Below are 14,482 nucleotides of genomic sequence, written 5' to 3'. Positions count from 1 at the left end.
ACTACGGGCTGCGTCCTCTCAAGGAGCAATCCCTGGCGGAGGTCACTTACTTGGCTCTGTAGGGAAAATGCTCATGAGGCGAGAGAGGAGGCTGTGCACAGCTCGCAGCACCTTGGTGTTCCCACATGTCATGCAGGCTGCGATGCCCCGCTGCAGGGGCTTGAAGCTACTGAGGATGGCCGGAGACTGCAGCACAGTTAGCAAGAAGTTCAGGACTTCCAACCCTGTGCAGATATTCCCATAGTTCACCTGGTTAGGCTGCTCCTGGGAAGGGAAAGCAGGCCACTGTCAGGTACAAGGAGTAGAGACGCAAATCCAAAGAGCTCTGAAACCAGAGACCATCGAGTATTTGGAACGCAGCACAGCTGAGCAATCCTGTGGCCACCACGCAGAGTGTGACTTTTATAAGACTGAGCTAACCTCTTTAAAAGGCCACTAAGACTTCAGTAACCAGCCTTAAATATCACTTAAATCCCTACAATTTGGACAAAAATTATACTGCAGAATGCCTTTCTTGGTTTACTTACTTAAAATACAAAAATCCATACCAAGAGAAATGTTTTTTAATTTGCATCATTTAATCAATGTACCAGATGATGATATCGTTAAAAATAAAAATGTTTGTACGAAGCATAGCCATGGCTTCCAAAAACTTCAGTTTCTGTGGTTTACACATATTATGTATATTCTGGAGCGAGGTCAGGTCCCAGCAGTTATGAATGGCAGCAGTGGTGTACATGAGGTGAGCTGTAACAGCTAGCCAGTTGACAGGAAAACATTGCCTTTCCACAAGGGCAATGAGGAAATGGGACACCAGCAAAACTATAAAGAGATCAGGCCTTTGGTTTGCAGCAGGAGCACCCCCTCCCCCCAGGTCCCTTTCCCCTCCACCTCCACCCCAATGTTGTCTTTCAAACCTCTGACAATGGATTTCTTCCTTGTGGTCTCAAATAGCAGGTATCTACACTATGCTCTTTGAAGGCCAAGAGTAAAATCACACACAGAAACAACCAGGAAAGACACCAACCTCATATCACCTGCTTGCCCCAGTCTACTGCAGGGCTCAGTAGGTTACTAAGTTACTAAGCCATTGAAGAGGTGGTGACCCACGCCTGTAATCCCAGCACTTGGGAGACAGAGGCAGAGGCAGAGGCAGGCAGATTTCTGAGTTCAAGGCCAGCCTGGTCTACAGAGTGAGTTCCAGGACAGCCAGGGCTACACAGAGAAACCCTGTCTTGAAAAACAAGAAATGAAAAGAAGAGAAGAGAAGAGAAGAGAAGAGAAAAGAAAAGAAAAGAAAAGAAAAGAAAAGAAAAGAAAAGAAAAGAAAAGAAAAGAAAAGAAAAGAAAGGCTTTACAAATCCTAACTCATTGTGAAGAGTAATTTTATCAATCACAACAGCTTATACCAAGCCAGCTAGGTCAAGGGAAGAAAGAAATGCATTTAAACTATGACAGACACAGGTGACCTAGTCTAAGCTCTCTGGGCTGACTGAAAACTTGAACTTTAGAGTCAAGTTCAGAGAGCCAGAAGACAGAGTGTAAGAGGCCAGAGTGGGCACAGACGTGCGGAGCTTGGGTTTGAGACTCAGGCTCAGACCAGAGCCAGGTGATAGTATCAACCAGCAGCCTGCACACCTACCACGGTCATCAGCAGCTTGTCAAACCACTGCAGTTTGAGCTCAGACTTGCACCACATATCTGGCCGTAGAGCGGTCTTGAGAAGATTCACACAGCGGCGAGAGAGCACCTCCCCAGGCGACCCTGCCGTGTTGGTGTTGTCGTTCACCTGCAAGTACGCCAGTCAGGTGGTCACTCAACACCCGCTTACAGGTACAGAAGAGCAGGGATGTGCACACTGCATCTCAGCACTCTGCCTCCCATGCATCCTCCCCAATGCCCAGACTTCCTTCTCCCTCTGGGTCTCTGCACCTATACACTCCCCTGCAGCAGGTGCCTGTGGTAGCTGAGAACAGGGCCTGCTTTCCAGAGAGGGATACCTGCACAAAGACCCCACACATGAGACCCCCATGCACTGCAAGAAAACAAGGGCTTTGGCAGCCCAAAGGATTCTTTGAAAGTCTTAGCAATCTCCAGTACTTCACAAAACAATATTTTGTTTGACAGCTTTAAGGATTGAAGAACCCACCCCAAATTAAAAAGAAAAATGAATTTTTCTGAGATTCTGCAGGTTGCTAGGCAGCTCTGTCATGCATTCTCATACCTGGCAAGCCACTCGAATGAGGAAGTTCACCACAGTGTCTGTGTGCTGCTTGTCAATGGGCTTGGCAAGAAGAGAGTCAGCTCCCGGCAGGGACTGGCTCCTCCCGAACACCTAGGAAAGGCCACAGGAAGCACCTCCTATGGGGACTCATCCTGACCTGAGAGCAGACAAGTGTCGCCGCCTCCCAGGTTATGGGCATGAAGGACTCCAGAGCGGGGGATGCCTGCCTTGTGAAGCGCACAGAGCTGGCAGGGGCACACCACTTAGTGCACAAACTAGCAGTGAGAAGTGACGGCCCATGTGACAAAGAGAGCACGTGGCAGGTAAAGATGGCAGTGTCTGAGAAGAAGCCAGTGGCAAGGGAACGGGCGAGCCAGGAGGCTGAGTGTAGAGGAGGCCTGGGTAGGGGAGTGAAAGGAGACGTGAGCCAACAGCAGGGCTCTGGCAGAACAGACCACTGACTTCAAATGATTAAACACTCCTGAGGTAGTTATAAACGCAGCAGAGGTCCGACACAGCCTTCACCCGGCTTCCTCTAACTTAAGGGAGGAAAGAAAGGCTTTTGGTACTCTGCTGTGAGAGGCATTATCAGCAGTGACAGGAGCTGCACGAAGTAATCTGGGGTAAAGGTGAAGGATGCTCAGGAGAAGTGAATGGGAAAGGCAGAGATGGGTCCAGGTTTCCACTTGGAGTCCTGGGCACCTGTAGGGACATCTAAACAGAGGGTCCAGGTTTCCACTTGGAGTCCTGGGCACCTGTAGGGACATCTAAACAGACAGGCCAGCAAGAGTTGGAGAAGAATCTTGAAGTGCTGTCAGCCCAGCCAGTGCCTACAAGCCCTAATGCCAGCCAAGAACAGAGCTCAAGGCTCCCAGGGCCGCCATTCTAACCACAAGTGAAAAGCCAGTGCCCAAGACCCTCTAGGAGGCTGCGCTGCAGAAGTCAGGCAAATTGTCTTTTCAAAAACCAAGAAAGTGGGCGCACGTTCTCAACCTTTGCATGTTTTGTTTGTTCCCCTTGCTTCTTTCTTTTGCTATGGACGGGGTCCAGGGCCTTACCCATGCTGGGCAAGCGCTCTGTCAGCCACACCTCCAGCCCCTTCACTGCGGGATTCTAGAAAGATGCTCTACGGCTGAGCTGACCCTAGCTTCTCACTGCAGACTGGAAGCAGGACACACACACACACACACACACACCCATCAGCAGGTGATACTCTCAGCCCCTTGCTGGCATTGTCTAGGCTGCTCTGCTACAGCTCAGTTTCCTCTTTTGGCTTTTTCTATAAATAACTAATAGACCCCAATGGTACTAAGCCAGTGAAGAGGAATGGCAGGAAATGCAAAGACCTCTAGTGGGTGTTGGGCCCTAGAGCTGTTCCCAGTTCCCTTTCCAGCTGCCTCTGGAACAGCTGGCTCAAGAACACTCAAAACGCATGGACTATATGCAGAGCCCCAGGAGAGAGCAAGCACACACAGGAAACACAAGTCCTTACTGCGCTGATGGCTCCAGTGGCCGCCCTGAAGCGTTTCACCTCCTGTGCAGAGTCTACAGACAGGCCTCTCTTAATGGACACTGAGTTGACACCCTCTCCACTGGAATTTGGGTCCATGTCAGAATCCGGCTTGAAAAACACAAAGACACAGCAGGTTTTATTGAGTGGTTCCCCGGAGAAGAGTAAGGAGCCGGAGGAGAGATGACAGCCAAGGCTGGCAGTCCTACTTGCTGATCCTTGATCCTCTGCAGTTCCCACTTGATGACAACCTCGGAGAGGTCCACGGCCAGCCTCCTCTGCTCAATGGTGACACTGGGTGTGAAGCCCAGCCTCTGCATGGCACTAACCATGTGCTGTACCAAGTGGTGCCGCACCGGGTAGTACACCTGCAGACACAGGGACCAACGTCATGTCAGCGTTTACTAAAAGGTGAGGGGCCACCCCTGTTACAGAAGAGTAGGGGCTCGAAGCCAGCACCCGAGGCTGTACCACACACATCTGCTGCCACTTTCCATACCTTAAAGTGCTGCACTATGAGGTGAAGAATATGCACCAGCTGTGGGACCGTGTGCCCCTCCTCCACGATGATCTTCCTAGTCCAGTGTGTCAGCATCTGGTGTCCGTCCTCCATGCGGGCTGGCACTGCTGGGGTCAAAATGGCCATTGCCTGTCTCACAATCGCTCGGGCTTCCATTGCGTGAGCCTTGAGAAGACTGTGGAAAACCTAGACGAGAAACGCCAGTTTTCAGGGGAATCTGATGTTCTCTTCTGTTCCCTGTGTATTCTGCACACATAGCATGTATGCATATGTATGTACATGCATACACACACACCACACACCTTATACATACATACATCATGCAGACCAAACTCTCTCTCCCTCTCCCTATATACAAATTTTTAAAGCTGTTTGACAGGAAGGTCAGAATTAGAAACCCAAAAGATGACTGAGCAATCAAGGTACCACACAAGACTGTGACCCTGGGTTTAAGCCCTAGAACTGACATAACGATAAAGGAATCAACTCTCTCTGGCACCTGTGTTTGGCATGAGAGCATCCTGAGGGACATCTCCCTTTCCCTCTCCCTGACACACACACAGAAACAAAGAGTGAAATAAACAATTCACAAGAACTAGAAAGCCAAACATACTTTGAGGGGAACAAGACCAAGGCTGTGAACGGAGCACAGGGCTGAGCAGCAACTTGGGTGGAATAATCCCCACAGGGGAGTGTTCACACTACCGAGCTTATAATACCCTCTTGGGTTTCCAGTGTTAGACACACACTAAGCGGGACTTTACTTTCAGTGTGATAAATGTGCTAACAAGGATGCTACCTCCGTTATAAATACACTGGCGATGCTCAGCAGACCATCCTAAAACCTTGCACAACCACAGCACTTTCTTCTCTCAAACCGAAAATCTGTCCCTGTCCAAAACTGGCTTCCACTCCAGGGACTGAAGCAGGGGGATCACTTGGGCTAGAGTCAGAACCTAGCTCATGAGCTCCCTGACCATCCTCCTGAGTCCCTGTCATCCTCCATCACTTCTCTACAGTTCTGAGTGCTCATCAGGAGGACCCAGCAGCGGTTATTTCTTTCTTAAGATCTGTAAGCAGGAATGGGCCCTCACACTGTCTCTGGTGGCTTTGAGGAAAGATGGAAAGGAGTGGACGAGGCCGTCCAGAGAGCCACGAGTACCCTTGGAGGACCAATAGAACAGGAGGGAGCCCTAGGAGGTACCTGCAAGACGATTTTCTTATGGATGGCAAATTTGGCGATGATGTGCGCCAGCAGCAGGTGCCCGCTGTATTTGCAAGCAGGATCCACACAAGCCTTGGAGAGCAGACAGGGCCACGCGAAGGTCATCAGACGGCGCAGCTTGCTGTTGCGGTTCTTGTTGTTGTCATGGATGTGGTGGGGGGCGTGCTCCACCAGCAGCGTGGCGTACTGCAGGAGGTAGATCCGCAGGGAGTCCAGCATGTCAGCTTGTTTCTCAGGGTCCAGGACCTGACAGAAGAAGACACTCACTTTGGATTTTATCATAGAAGTCTGATCCTTAAAGACACTTGCCGCCAAGGCTAACACTCTGAGTTCAATTGCTATAAACTATATGATAGAAGGGGAGAGCTCCCTCAACTTGTCCTCTGACAGACACACACACGGGATGGGGGGGGGGGGCCCAAGGAAAATATTATTCCCACAAACCCCTAGCACGGGCACACACATTCACACATCTGAAAGGACTCCTGGGACCCCACCTTGGTTATAAACACACTGGTGATGCTCTCTGGGTTGTCTCCTTCTGGATTAGGAGGTCCTAACAGCTGCTCTCCTTCCCCCTTTTCAAAGCTGTACAAGAAAGCAGGATTCAAGATGTGCTGCAGAACCTGGGGAAAGATCCACAAGAACAGAACAGAGCTGTGCATGAATGAACGAACGAACGAACGAACGAACGAACGAACGAACGAACGAACGAACGAACGAACGAAGGAATGAACACTGTTTGGGGGTTGGGAGGTAAGGCACAAGGCCTGCACTGCCCAGGTCAGACCTAACTGAGAGAGCAACTACTCATCTTGACCTCCTACCAAATGGCAACTGCCAGTGGCAGCTAGACACCCCAGGAAGAGAAGGCTTTCCCTCCTCCATTCTGACAGTTGGGCCTACTGCATAAGCATCTAGAGAGATGGGGCTCATTAGGAATAGCGCCCATGTTCCTGAGGAAATGAACCCAGCACCTGCTGTCACAGCCTGGTACTAACGACTCACCTTTGCTTTCAGTTCATCTCCAAAGTTGGGGTCATTAAACTCTACAAAGCGGAAAAAGAGTGCCCGCTTTTGAGCGATGCTGTAATTTTTGGGGATCTCTTCTTCCATATACTCCTTCAAGAAGGTCATGTTGCACAGGAAACGACCAGTGAAGGCTCGGAGCAGCTGGAACAGCAGCTCTATGTCGCCATAGTTCCTTCTGAAGAACCAGGACAAGGAAGAGGTTAGCGTAAGGCCAACTCTGTAACTACACAGAATCCAGATTTGTGCCTTTCTTTCTTTTTCCATGTTTCACTGTGTGTCATGCATGTGCATAGCGTAGTTCTGCCTGTGTGTGGGATCACCTCAGACTGCTCTTCCACTCTATTAATGGAGACAAGTTTCTCTCAGTCAAACCCACAACTCACTGATAAGGGGAAGCCTTGTTAACCAGCTTGCCCTAGGGACCCCCTTCATCTTTGCCTTCAAAGGCTGGAAAGACTGGCAGGCTGCCACACACACCTGCCATTTCTGTGGCTTTCTGGGGACCCTAACTCAGGCCCTCACGGGTGCAAAGCACTGAGTCACTTCCTCACTCACATCTTAAAGATGTCAGTTACCATCCAACCTCTATACGAATATCCAAGGACCCGCAGACCGGGCACATCAGGGGCAAGGCCACAGTCAGGTTTTGGACAGAGGAAGCAAATGCACCCACTTGCAATAGTTCAGCAGACAGAAGGCCAGAAGCTTGGGCTCCTTCCAGTTGGTGGCAGCCATGTTCTCTTTGCGGTGTCTTTCTTGAAAGGTCTCACTCACCCACACTCGCCTCAACTGGCTCACCAGAGAGTGCTGACTGGCCAGCCAGGCATCATCATTTTTAACTATGATGCTTATGATCTGTAGGGAAAGAAGCAAGCATCAGGGACCTGCACCAAAGGGGCTTGACCAAAGCCTGACCAAAGGGGCTCTGGGTTCAGTGAAGATGTGCGGCTACCTTGATGGCCTGGAACTGGAGGTCCAGGCGCATGTTACTGGTACTGGGTGAGCCGGGGCGGACTGCGGTCTGTGCACCACCAGGCAGCAGCAGAGTGATGAACCTGTTGGGGTTTGCTGCCAACACATCCCTCAGAGGTCTGGCATCTTTGTGTTTTAAGAAACTCTGAAAGCAAAGGAAGAAGGAAAGTTGCTTGGATCAGATCAGACTCACCACGGTTGGATGACACACTTTCTCAAGTTCTGGCTATTTCTTCACAAAGGCAAACAAGACCAACAAAAATAAAAACAGAACAGCAAGCAACTCTCTGGACAAGCTGTTGCTGGTTGGGAATGGTGGACTCAACTAGAATCGCAGAACTCGGGAGGCAGAGAGCAGCCTGTCTCAGGCCAGCCGGGACTACAGAGAGCCCCTCCTCAAAAAGTTAAAAAGCAAAGATGCTGGGCAGGAGAGGTGGCTCAGCAGCTAAAAGCACTGATGCTCTTCCAGAGGTCCTGAGTTCAAATCTCAGCACCCACACGGTGCTGAGTCTCAAAGAGTCAAGGGCTTCACCTAGTGTTCAGACATACACGCAGACAAAGCTCCCATATTCGTAAGAAACAGAAATACATCACGACCGACAAGTCAGCTCGGTGGATAGAGAGTGGCCAGCGAGCCTGACTGCTGGGACCCATGAGGTGGATGGAAAGCTGTCTTCTGACCGCTGTATGTGCACTGTGGCACATGTACACCGCACATAAACAAGCATAGTACAAGAAAATGCTTCCCAATGGTAATCCTATTTTTTTTTTGGCTCATGAATAATCCTAACTGTATTGATCTGTTAAAACCAACAAAATCCTCCCAGCTAACTCTGAGCTGTAGCTTTGCAGACATGCTCAAACAGCAACGTTGCTGGCATGCAGAGCTCCGAGAAGCAGGAGCCAGGGCACTCTGTGGGGAAGCATGGGTTTGCTAAAGGCAGAGCACACTGGCCGCCAGCACTCGGCAGGCACCAGCCACAGTTGCACGGCTTCCTACCATGAACATTCGGCTCCACTGGGGATCATTCAGTGTTGCTTCCATCATGAACAACTCCACTGTCTGCGAGGGATGCCGGGTCAGGAACTTGATAAGTGGCTCTCTGAATGGACTGCCCGCCTACAAAACATGGGGCAGAGATGCAACCCACACCATCCTTCTCCAAGACCCTCCAATTGTCACCGTGTAAGGATGGAACCGCCTCTGACTATACCATAAGCAAGTCTTAATACCAATATTCTCACACTGTCAGAAAGTATCTTAAAAAAAAAATGGAACCAGGCAAGGCAAAACACTCCTGTAGTAAGTACCAGCACTTGGGGATTATGTGCAGAGGATGGCTGCACGTTTAAGACCAGCCTGAGATACCTAGCAAGATCTGCAAGTTGTTCTCCGACCTCCACATGTGCATTGTAGCATATGTGCGCCCACGTGACACACACCCAGGCATGGAAAAAAAAATATGCTTTGCAATAATTTTGTTTCACTTTTTAAAAAAAAGACCCCATGTTGACCACAATGCCAGTCGGATGGTACTCTCAGCCTTAATCAGCTTCTCTTTATAATTAATAACTGTGGATGTGGATGGAGTTAGGTTGCTCAAGGTGCTGAGAATAAGAGAGGAATCCTAAACAGGACATTTTCTCCACTTCCCACCCCCAAGGCTTAGAGAAGACCATAAAAGAAGGAACAAGAAAAAAAAAAAAAGCCATAAAAGGGGAGATGGATGTAGCAGAGCCAACGTGGTGGTGATCTCACAGTGGCCAGCTGAGGCTGCCTGTACAGAACCTGTTCAAGACTGGCCGGCAACAGCCAGTCCTGGATGGGGTGTAGCTCACAGGACTATTAGCTACTGATGGGTCCTAGGAGAGGTGGTTGCCATTGTCTGCCTGTCTGAAATGACTGGTGAGCCTCCCAGGCGCCCCTGGGTCATCATATGCCCATGGTCATCACAGAGCAATACAGAAAGAAAGAGGGGATACACAGAAAAGGACTGCAGGGATTGGGGGGGGCCAATGGGGGAAAAGGACTGCAGAGATGAGGGGTCAGTGGGAGTGGAGCAGGAGGGAGATAAGAAAGCGTACTAGGTGAAATTAATCATAACACACTATACATGTATTATATTGTCATATTATAAATTTAATTAATTTTTAAGAAACAAAGATAATTAAACTAAAAAAAACCAAGTAATTAGATAAAACACAGTTTTCAACAACATATTCATTGGTGTGTTTGCCCATGCTCCAGTGGATATATTCCCAAGTTCACACAGGAGGTTGTTAATGAGTTTAGGAAGGTAGCCCTGGTCAAACTCAGCAGGTCACAAAACACAACCAAAAATCTATGAAAACTGAAGGGGACAGAAGGGGCACATACAATCAGAATGTACTATATAGGTGAATGAAATTATCAAGTGAACACATTTTAAAATAACAAAATAAAAATATTTCAAGCAATAGATAGAAGACAAATCAAAATTAACCCTCAGTTTGGCTGCACCTTAAGGCAAGTCAGAATGGCACCTCGGTGTGGCCTTACCTCAATCAGCATGGCCCGCTCTGTCTTCATCACAACCTCCAACAGAGGCTTGACCAGCGTCTGAGGAGCGGCTGGGATCAGATGGAAAAGGTTTATAATTGCCGAGCAAATCTTCATTTCCTAATAAGAAAAACCAGAGGCCACACACAGGTCCATTAGCTTTGTGAACGGGGGGAAGCAATCACTACAGACCCTGCCACCGTCTAGCTACATTCACAAGGCTGGCCACCGAAGCAGAGTTGACACGGAAAAGCCACAACTTACCAGACTTACATCACAGTCCTGTTTTGTCCTGAGGCAACTCACTACCCTAGCCCTTCTGTTCCTGTCTCTGGGGGACAGGGCTCAGTGTGCCTGGTGTGTTTGTTGTGCCTTTGTTTTCAGGACACTGACCCTGTGTCATGTCAGTCACCTATGCTAGCCTTCCTCGTGGGGGCAGGGACCATCAGTCACCTCTGAGGTGACAGCGCACTCACACTACATCATGTCAACTTCTAAGACACCAAGTTCTGAGAGCACAGAATCTTTCTGTCCTCAAAACCCAGTCAAGGAGGTTCCTCAGCTCAAATACAGTGTGAGGAATGACTGGGAATGGTGGTAAGAATTCCTCAGCCAGGCGCTGTGCTGGGTCCCCTGTGTGTGCGCACTGTACTGTGTGCAGCCACTCAGCGCTGGGCTGCTCTGAGGGTTGGCTCTACACACCACTCTCTGGTCAGTCTGTCTTCTGCTACTAAGGAAGCTCTCTCGCTGGCTGCTAGGAGGGAAGGGGCTGGAGATGCCACCCTGCACTATGTGTGAAGTGTGTCCGTGGCTCTTGAGGGTAAAACGGGGATGAGGGACACTGGCCAGCAGGAGCCTGATCCCAGGATGAGACGGCGTGTATACTGCTCAGTATCACCTCCCTCCACTTCACATCCAAGTCTTAAAGAGAGCATATTCTCTCTAAAGTTACAGCTTTAAAAAATGGCAATGTACACTATACATTTGTTTTCAAGGCAGAAATACTGAAAAGTTCTCCTTTGCTTTCTGTAAGAGTGCCGGAAGATGTTATCATCCCCATTTTACAGAGTGAGACGTCGGCTAGGCTGTCCAAAGACAGTGCTATAACTGTATCAGTGTGTGAGGATATTCATGAGGGCAAGTGTGTGCGTTTGTGTCTGTCTGTCTGTCTCTGTGTGTGTGTGTGTGTGTGTGTGTGTGTGTGTGTGTGTGTGTGTGTATCTGGCAGACGGGCTCTATCTAGTTTGAGGGAACTGTCAGTGTGACAGACAATCACACTCCCAACTTGTAGCCGGCATGGCTCTTGTGTGCGGACTTTCTTCTGGAGGCTTCTGGAGGCTTGCGCTAGTCACGAGTGCTAGGCCAGGAAAGTCAGTTCCGCCTCAGCCAGCACTGAGAGAGAGACTGTAGTTTCGACACACAGAAAACACGAGAACTCGGGCTCTGGCTTAGACGCCCTGAGAAGAACATGCTTGGCACCGGACAGGTCACAGCAATGGCACTACAACAGCTCCGCCACACACAAGACAGTACAAGTCACCGCACTCAAGGGCACAGGGCACTCCGTCCACTACAGGATCACAACACAGCTAACGAGGTCACGGCAGAACCAGATGCGACAACAACCCCCGCCTGCAGCTGCACTGCGGTTGCGGTTCTCACCTCTACCCCTTCCATGGCAGGCTGAACCAAAACAAAAGTCACAGCGTGAAAAACGGGCAACCGAACGGTAAGGGAAAAAGAAAAAGCAAAACTCAAAGGTGTTCTTCACATTGCAAGTCATAGCTGACTTAGATAAGGTTGCTCTCACCTCAAACTGACAGAATGGAGACAGGGAGCACCTCCCGCACTCTGAAAGGCTCTCCTGAGGATGGGGAGGAAAATCAGCTTTTTCTATTGAGATCATTGACAGAAACGTCCCACATACTCAAACACAGGCAGGGTTATTGGGGTTAACGAGACAGTACAGGCACGATAATCAGAAAGCACACAGTAGTTAAGACACTCTGCAGCAGAAAGCACGCCTTCCGCCCTTGCATGTCAACAGCCCTCGTATGGGGTCTAGTAGACTGTTTCTTTCCTGAGTCAAATGTTAAAAAAAAAAAAAAATCACAGTTTCAGATTCTTTTGTGCACAGAGATAAATGGTAAGACTTGGTTGTATGAGAACACACTTTAAAAAGACAACTTCTCAGAGTGGGTAATTCAAGTGCTGAAACAGTTTTTAAAGTAAGGACAAAATTCTTTCCGAGCTGGTCAGGAGAGAACTAGATGGTACAGCCTTCTTCACTAGACATGTGAGCCCCTAACCCATAAAGAACACTTGGCCATGAGTTCAACAACCCCTACCCTAGTTAGCATTGAACCTGAGACAACCTAGTGTCTCAATCGGGGCCTGCCCACATCTGTCTATCCTGTGGGCATACCTCTTGGGAGCTGCTTTGACGGGAGGGCCTAGCCCACTGTGGGCAGTACCATTTCTAGGCTGTATAAGATAGCTAGCTGAACATGAGCCTGGGAGTGAGGCAGCAAGCAGTGTTCTTCCATGGTTTTGGCTTCAAGTCCCTGCCGTGACTCCCCTCAGTGATGGTCTGTAACCTATAAACTGAAAGAAGCCCTTTCTTCCGCAACCTGCTTCTGGTTGGAGAATTTTATCACAGCAACACTAGAGAATACGAGACTGCCCCAGAGGTGAGCTACGGTGTAAAGTACTCTCTGTAAAATCAGCATCATGCACGTGTGTACAGGTAATATATACATGTAAAATCAGCGTCATGCACGTGTGTACAGGTAATATATACATGGTTCTGTATAAACTCAGTGCCCAGAGGAGAAGGTCACCCGGACATGGAACCTTCCCAAAGCTCAATTCCCAGAGAAATCAAATTACAAAAGAGCTTTCAACCAACTACTTAATATGGATTCAAATATGGGGTCTTAAAGAGCTGAGCAGTGGCCTGGCCACTGCTCTGTTATGACACCCAATGCCCGTGCCTGAGCTTCAGACTCCGCCTGCTCTGTCATGCTGTTCACGTGGGGTGCTCATTGCACAAGGAGAATGTCCCATGCTGGAGGACCCTGCCTTCTCAACCCACACTCCAATTCACACTCTACAAACGCTCACACTGTGATTTTCATTTAATAGAAGCCGTTCACTTACACACTTAGACGTCTGGCTTCTGTTCTTAGTCATTCATTTACTGGACGCAGGCACATGCCAGGGGACAGCAGGGAGGCCAGAAGACAACTTTCAAGGCCTTAGTCCTTCCACTACGTAGGCCCCAGGGACCAAATTCAGGTTGTCAGGCTTCTATCTCAGGGGCCGCCTGACTTTTTGCGAGTTCCTTTAAATGTTTATTCTAGAACTGACTGTGTGTTTTAAAGGTCTAGATATGTTTTTAACGTCTGTGTGGGCATCTAAAAGATGAGATGGGAGCACAAGCAAAGGGCTGGCCGTGCTGCCACGCCCCGCCACGCCCATGGGGCTCGGGCTCCATCAGTGCTCTCTGAGCTGCTCTCCCATGACCTCATGTGATCTTTAATATACAAGTAAGAAACTTTCCAATGGGCCTTAAAGTGAAGAGGTTTAAACTCTGGCTGACATCTGCTTAGTAGGCCTTTTAGAAGCAGCAGAAACAAAGCACCTTGAATACAGGATGTCTAAAACAAGTGATGCAGTAAAGAATAAAAATTTTTAAAATCCAAGTTAGAGTGTGATGAAACATCTAACAAGGTGGCGAGGGGGGCAAGAGCCAGGCCAAGCCGGGCGGGGCTCGCTCCTGAGTGGGGACACTACTATGAAACATCCTACCAGGTTATCAAACCTTCAGAAAATACTGTAAAAATTAGCATGTACGATTTTAGAGTCAAACCAGCAAAAGCCTCATATTTTAAAGAGACAAGAGGCTCTAAGGACAGACTCGGATACCTAAGGAGACTTAGTTATATTAGTTTCGCCTAAAAACTGTAAAGTTCTGTGTGTGCCAGTCATTTAATTTTTTTAAAGATTTTATTCACTGTATATATGCGAGTACATTGTCGCTGTCCTCAGACGCACCAGAAGAGGGCGTCAGAACCCATTACAGATGGTTGTGAGCCACCATGTGGACTCTGGGAATTGAACTCAGGACCTCTGGAAGAGCAGACGGTGCTCTTAACTGCTCCAGCCCTAGTTAATTAATTTTTAATGAACAACTGAGGTGCGAGCAGACTTCCTTAAAAATACCCACACTAGTATTATGGGACGCTTTAATCAGTCCCAAAGCTTTCGTGGTCTTCCTGGGCAATCATAATTAGTTAGACACAAGGAGGCAATTACCAACCAGAGGGAAGGAAAGCAATGGGAAGGAAAGCTGTGGGACAGAGGGGCGCCGCCATGTAAGGAATAGCACGGAAGACAGGACAACGGAACACACTGCATACTTCTGAAATGCTAGCAACAGAAAAGTTGATCACAGTGAG

The 14,482-nt window shown here is 48.9% G+C and overlaps 1 protein-coding gene across 25 annotated transcripts in view; it reads right to left on the bottom strand.

Moving 5' to 3' along the window:
• Positions 1-14,482, bottom strand: part of Trrap (transformation/transcription domain-associated protein) — a 92,042-nt gene that overhangs the window by 37,742 nt on the left and 39,818 nt on the right. For 19 of the 25 annotated variants that reach the window (XR_377189.4, XR_377190.3, XM_006504782.3 and 16 more), the window contains exons 32-46: positions 11,833-11,886; positions 11,685-11,705; positions 10,023-10,142; positions 8,484-8,603; positions 7,464-7,628; positions 7,185-7,366; positions 6,488-6,686; positions 5,977-6,105; positions 5,459-5,725; positions 4,234-4,440; positions 3,944-4,102; positions 3,717-3,845; positions 2,225-2,335; positions 1,643-1,789; positions 51-264 (exon numbers count right to left, since the gene is read on the bottom strand). Coding sequence is in view for 23 of the 25 variants with exons in the window: in XM_006504782.3 (XP_006504845.1) it covers positions 51-264; positions 1,643-1,789; positions 2,225-2,335; positions 3,717-3,845; positions 3,944-4,102; positions 4,234-4,440; positions 5,459-5,725; positions 5,977-6,105; positions 6,488-6,686; positions 7,185-7,366; positions 7,464-7,628; positions 8,484-8,603; positions 10,023-10,142; positions 11,685-11,705; positions 11,833-11,886 (2,224 nt within the window). In the remaining 2 variants the exon portion in view is untranslated. The remainder of the gene's footprint in view (positions 1-50; positions 265-1,642; positions 1,790-2,224; positions 2,336-3,716; positions 3,846-3,943; positions 4,103-4,233; positions 4,441-5,458; positions 5,726-5,976; positions 6,106-6,487; positions 6,687-7,184; positions 7,367-7,463; positions 7,629-8,483; positions 8,604-10,022; positions 10,143-11,684; positions 11,706-11,832; positions 11,887-14,482) is intronic. The other 6 variants (XM_006504788.3, XM_006504794.3, XM_006504795.3 and 3 more) reach the window with 2 other exon arrangements.

The sequence above is a fragment of the Mus musculus genome, chromosome 5 (assembly GCF_000001635.26).
Source record: "Mus musculus strain C57BL/6J chromosome 5, GRCm38.p6 C57BL/6J".
Classification (NCBI taxonomy): Eukaryota; Metazoa; Chordata; class Mammalia; order Rodentia; family Muridae; genus Mus; species Mus musculus.
This window is presented reverse-complemented; position numbering and strand designations above follow the sequence as displayed.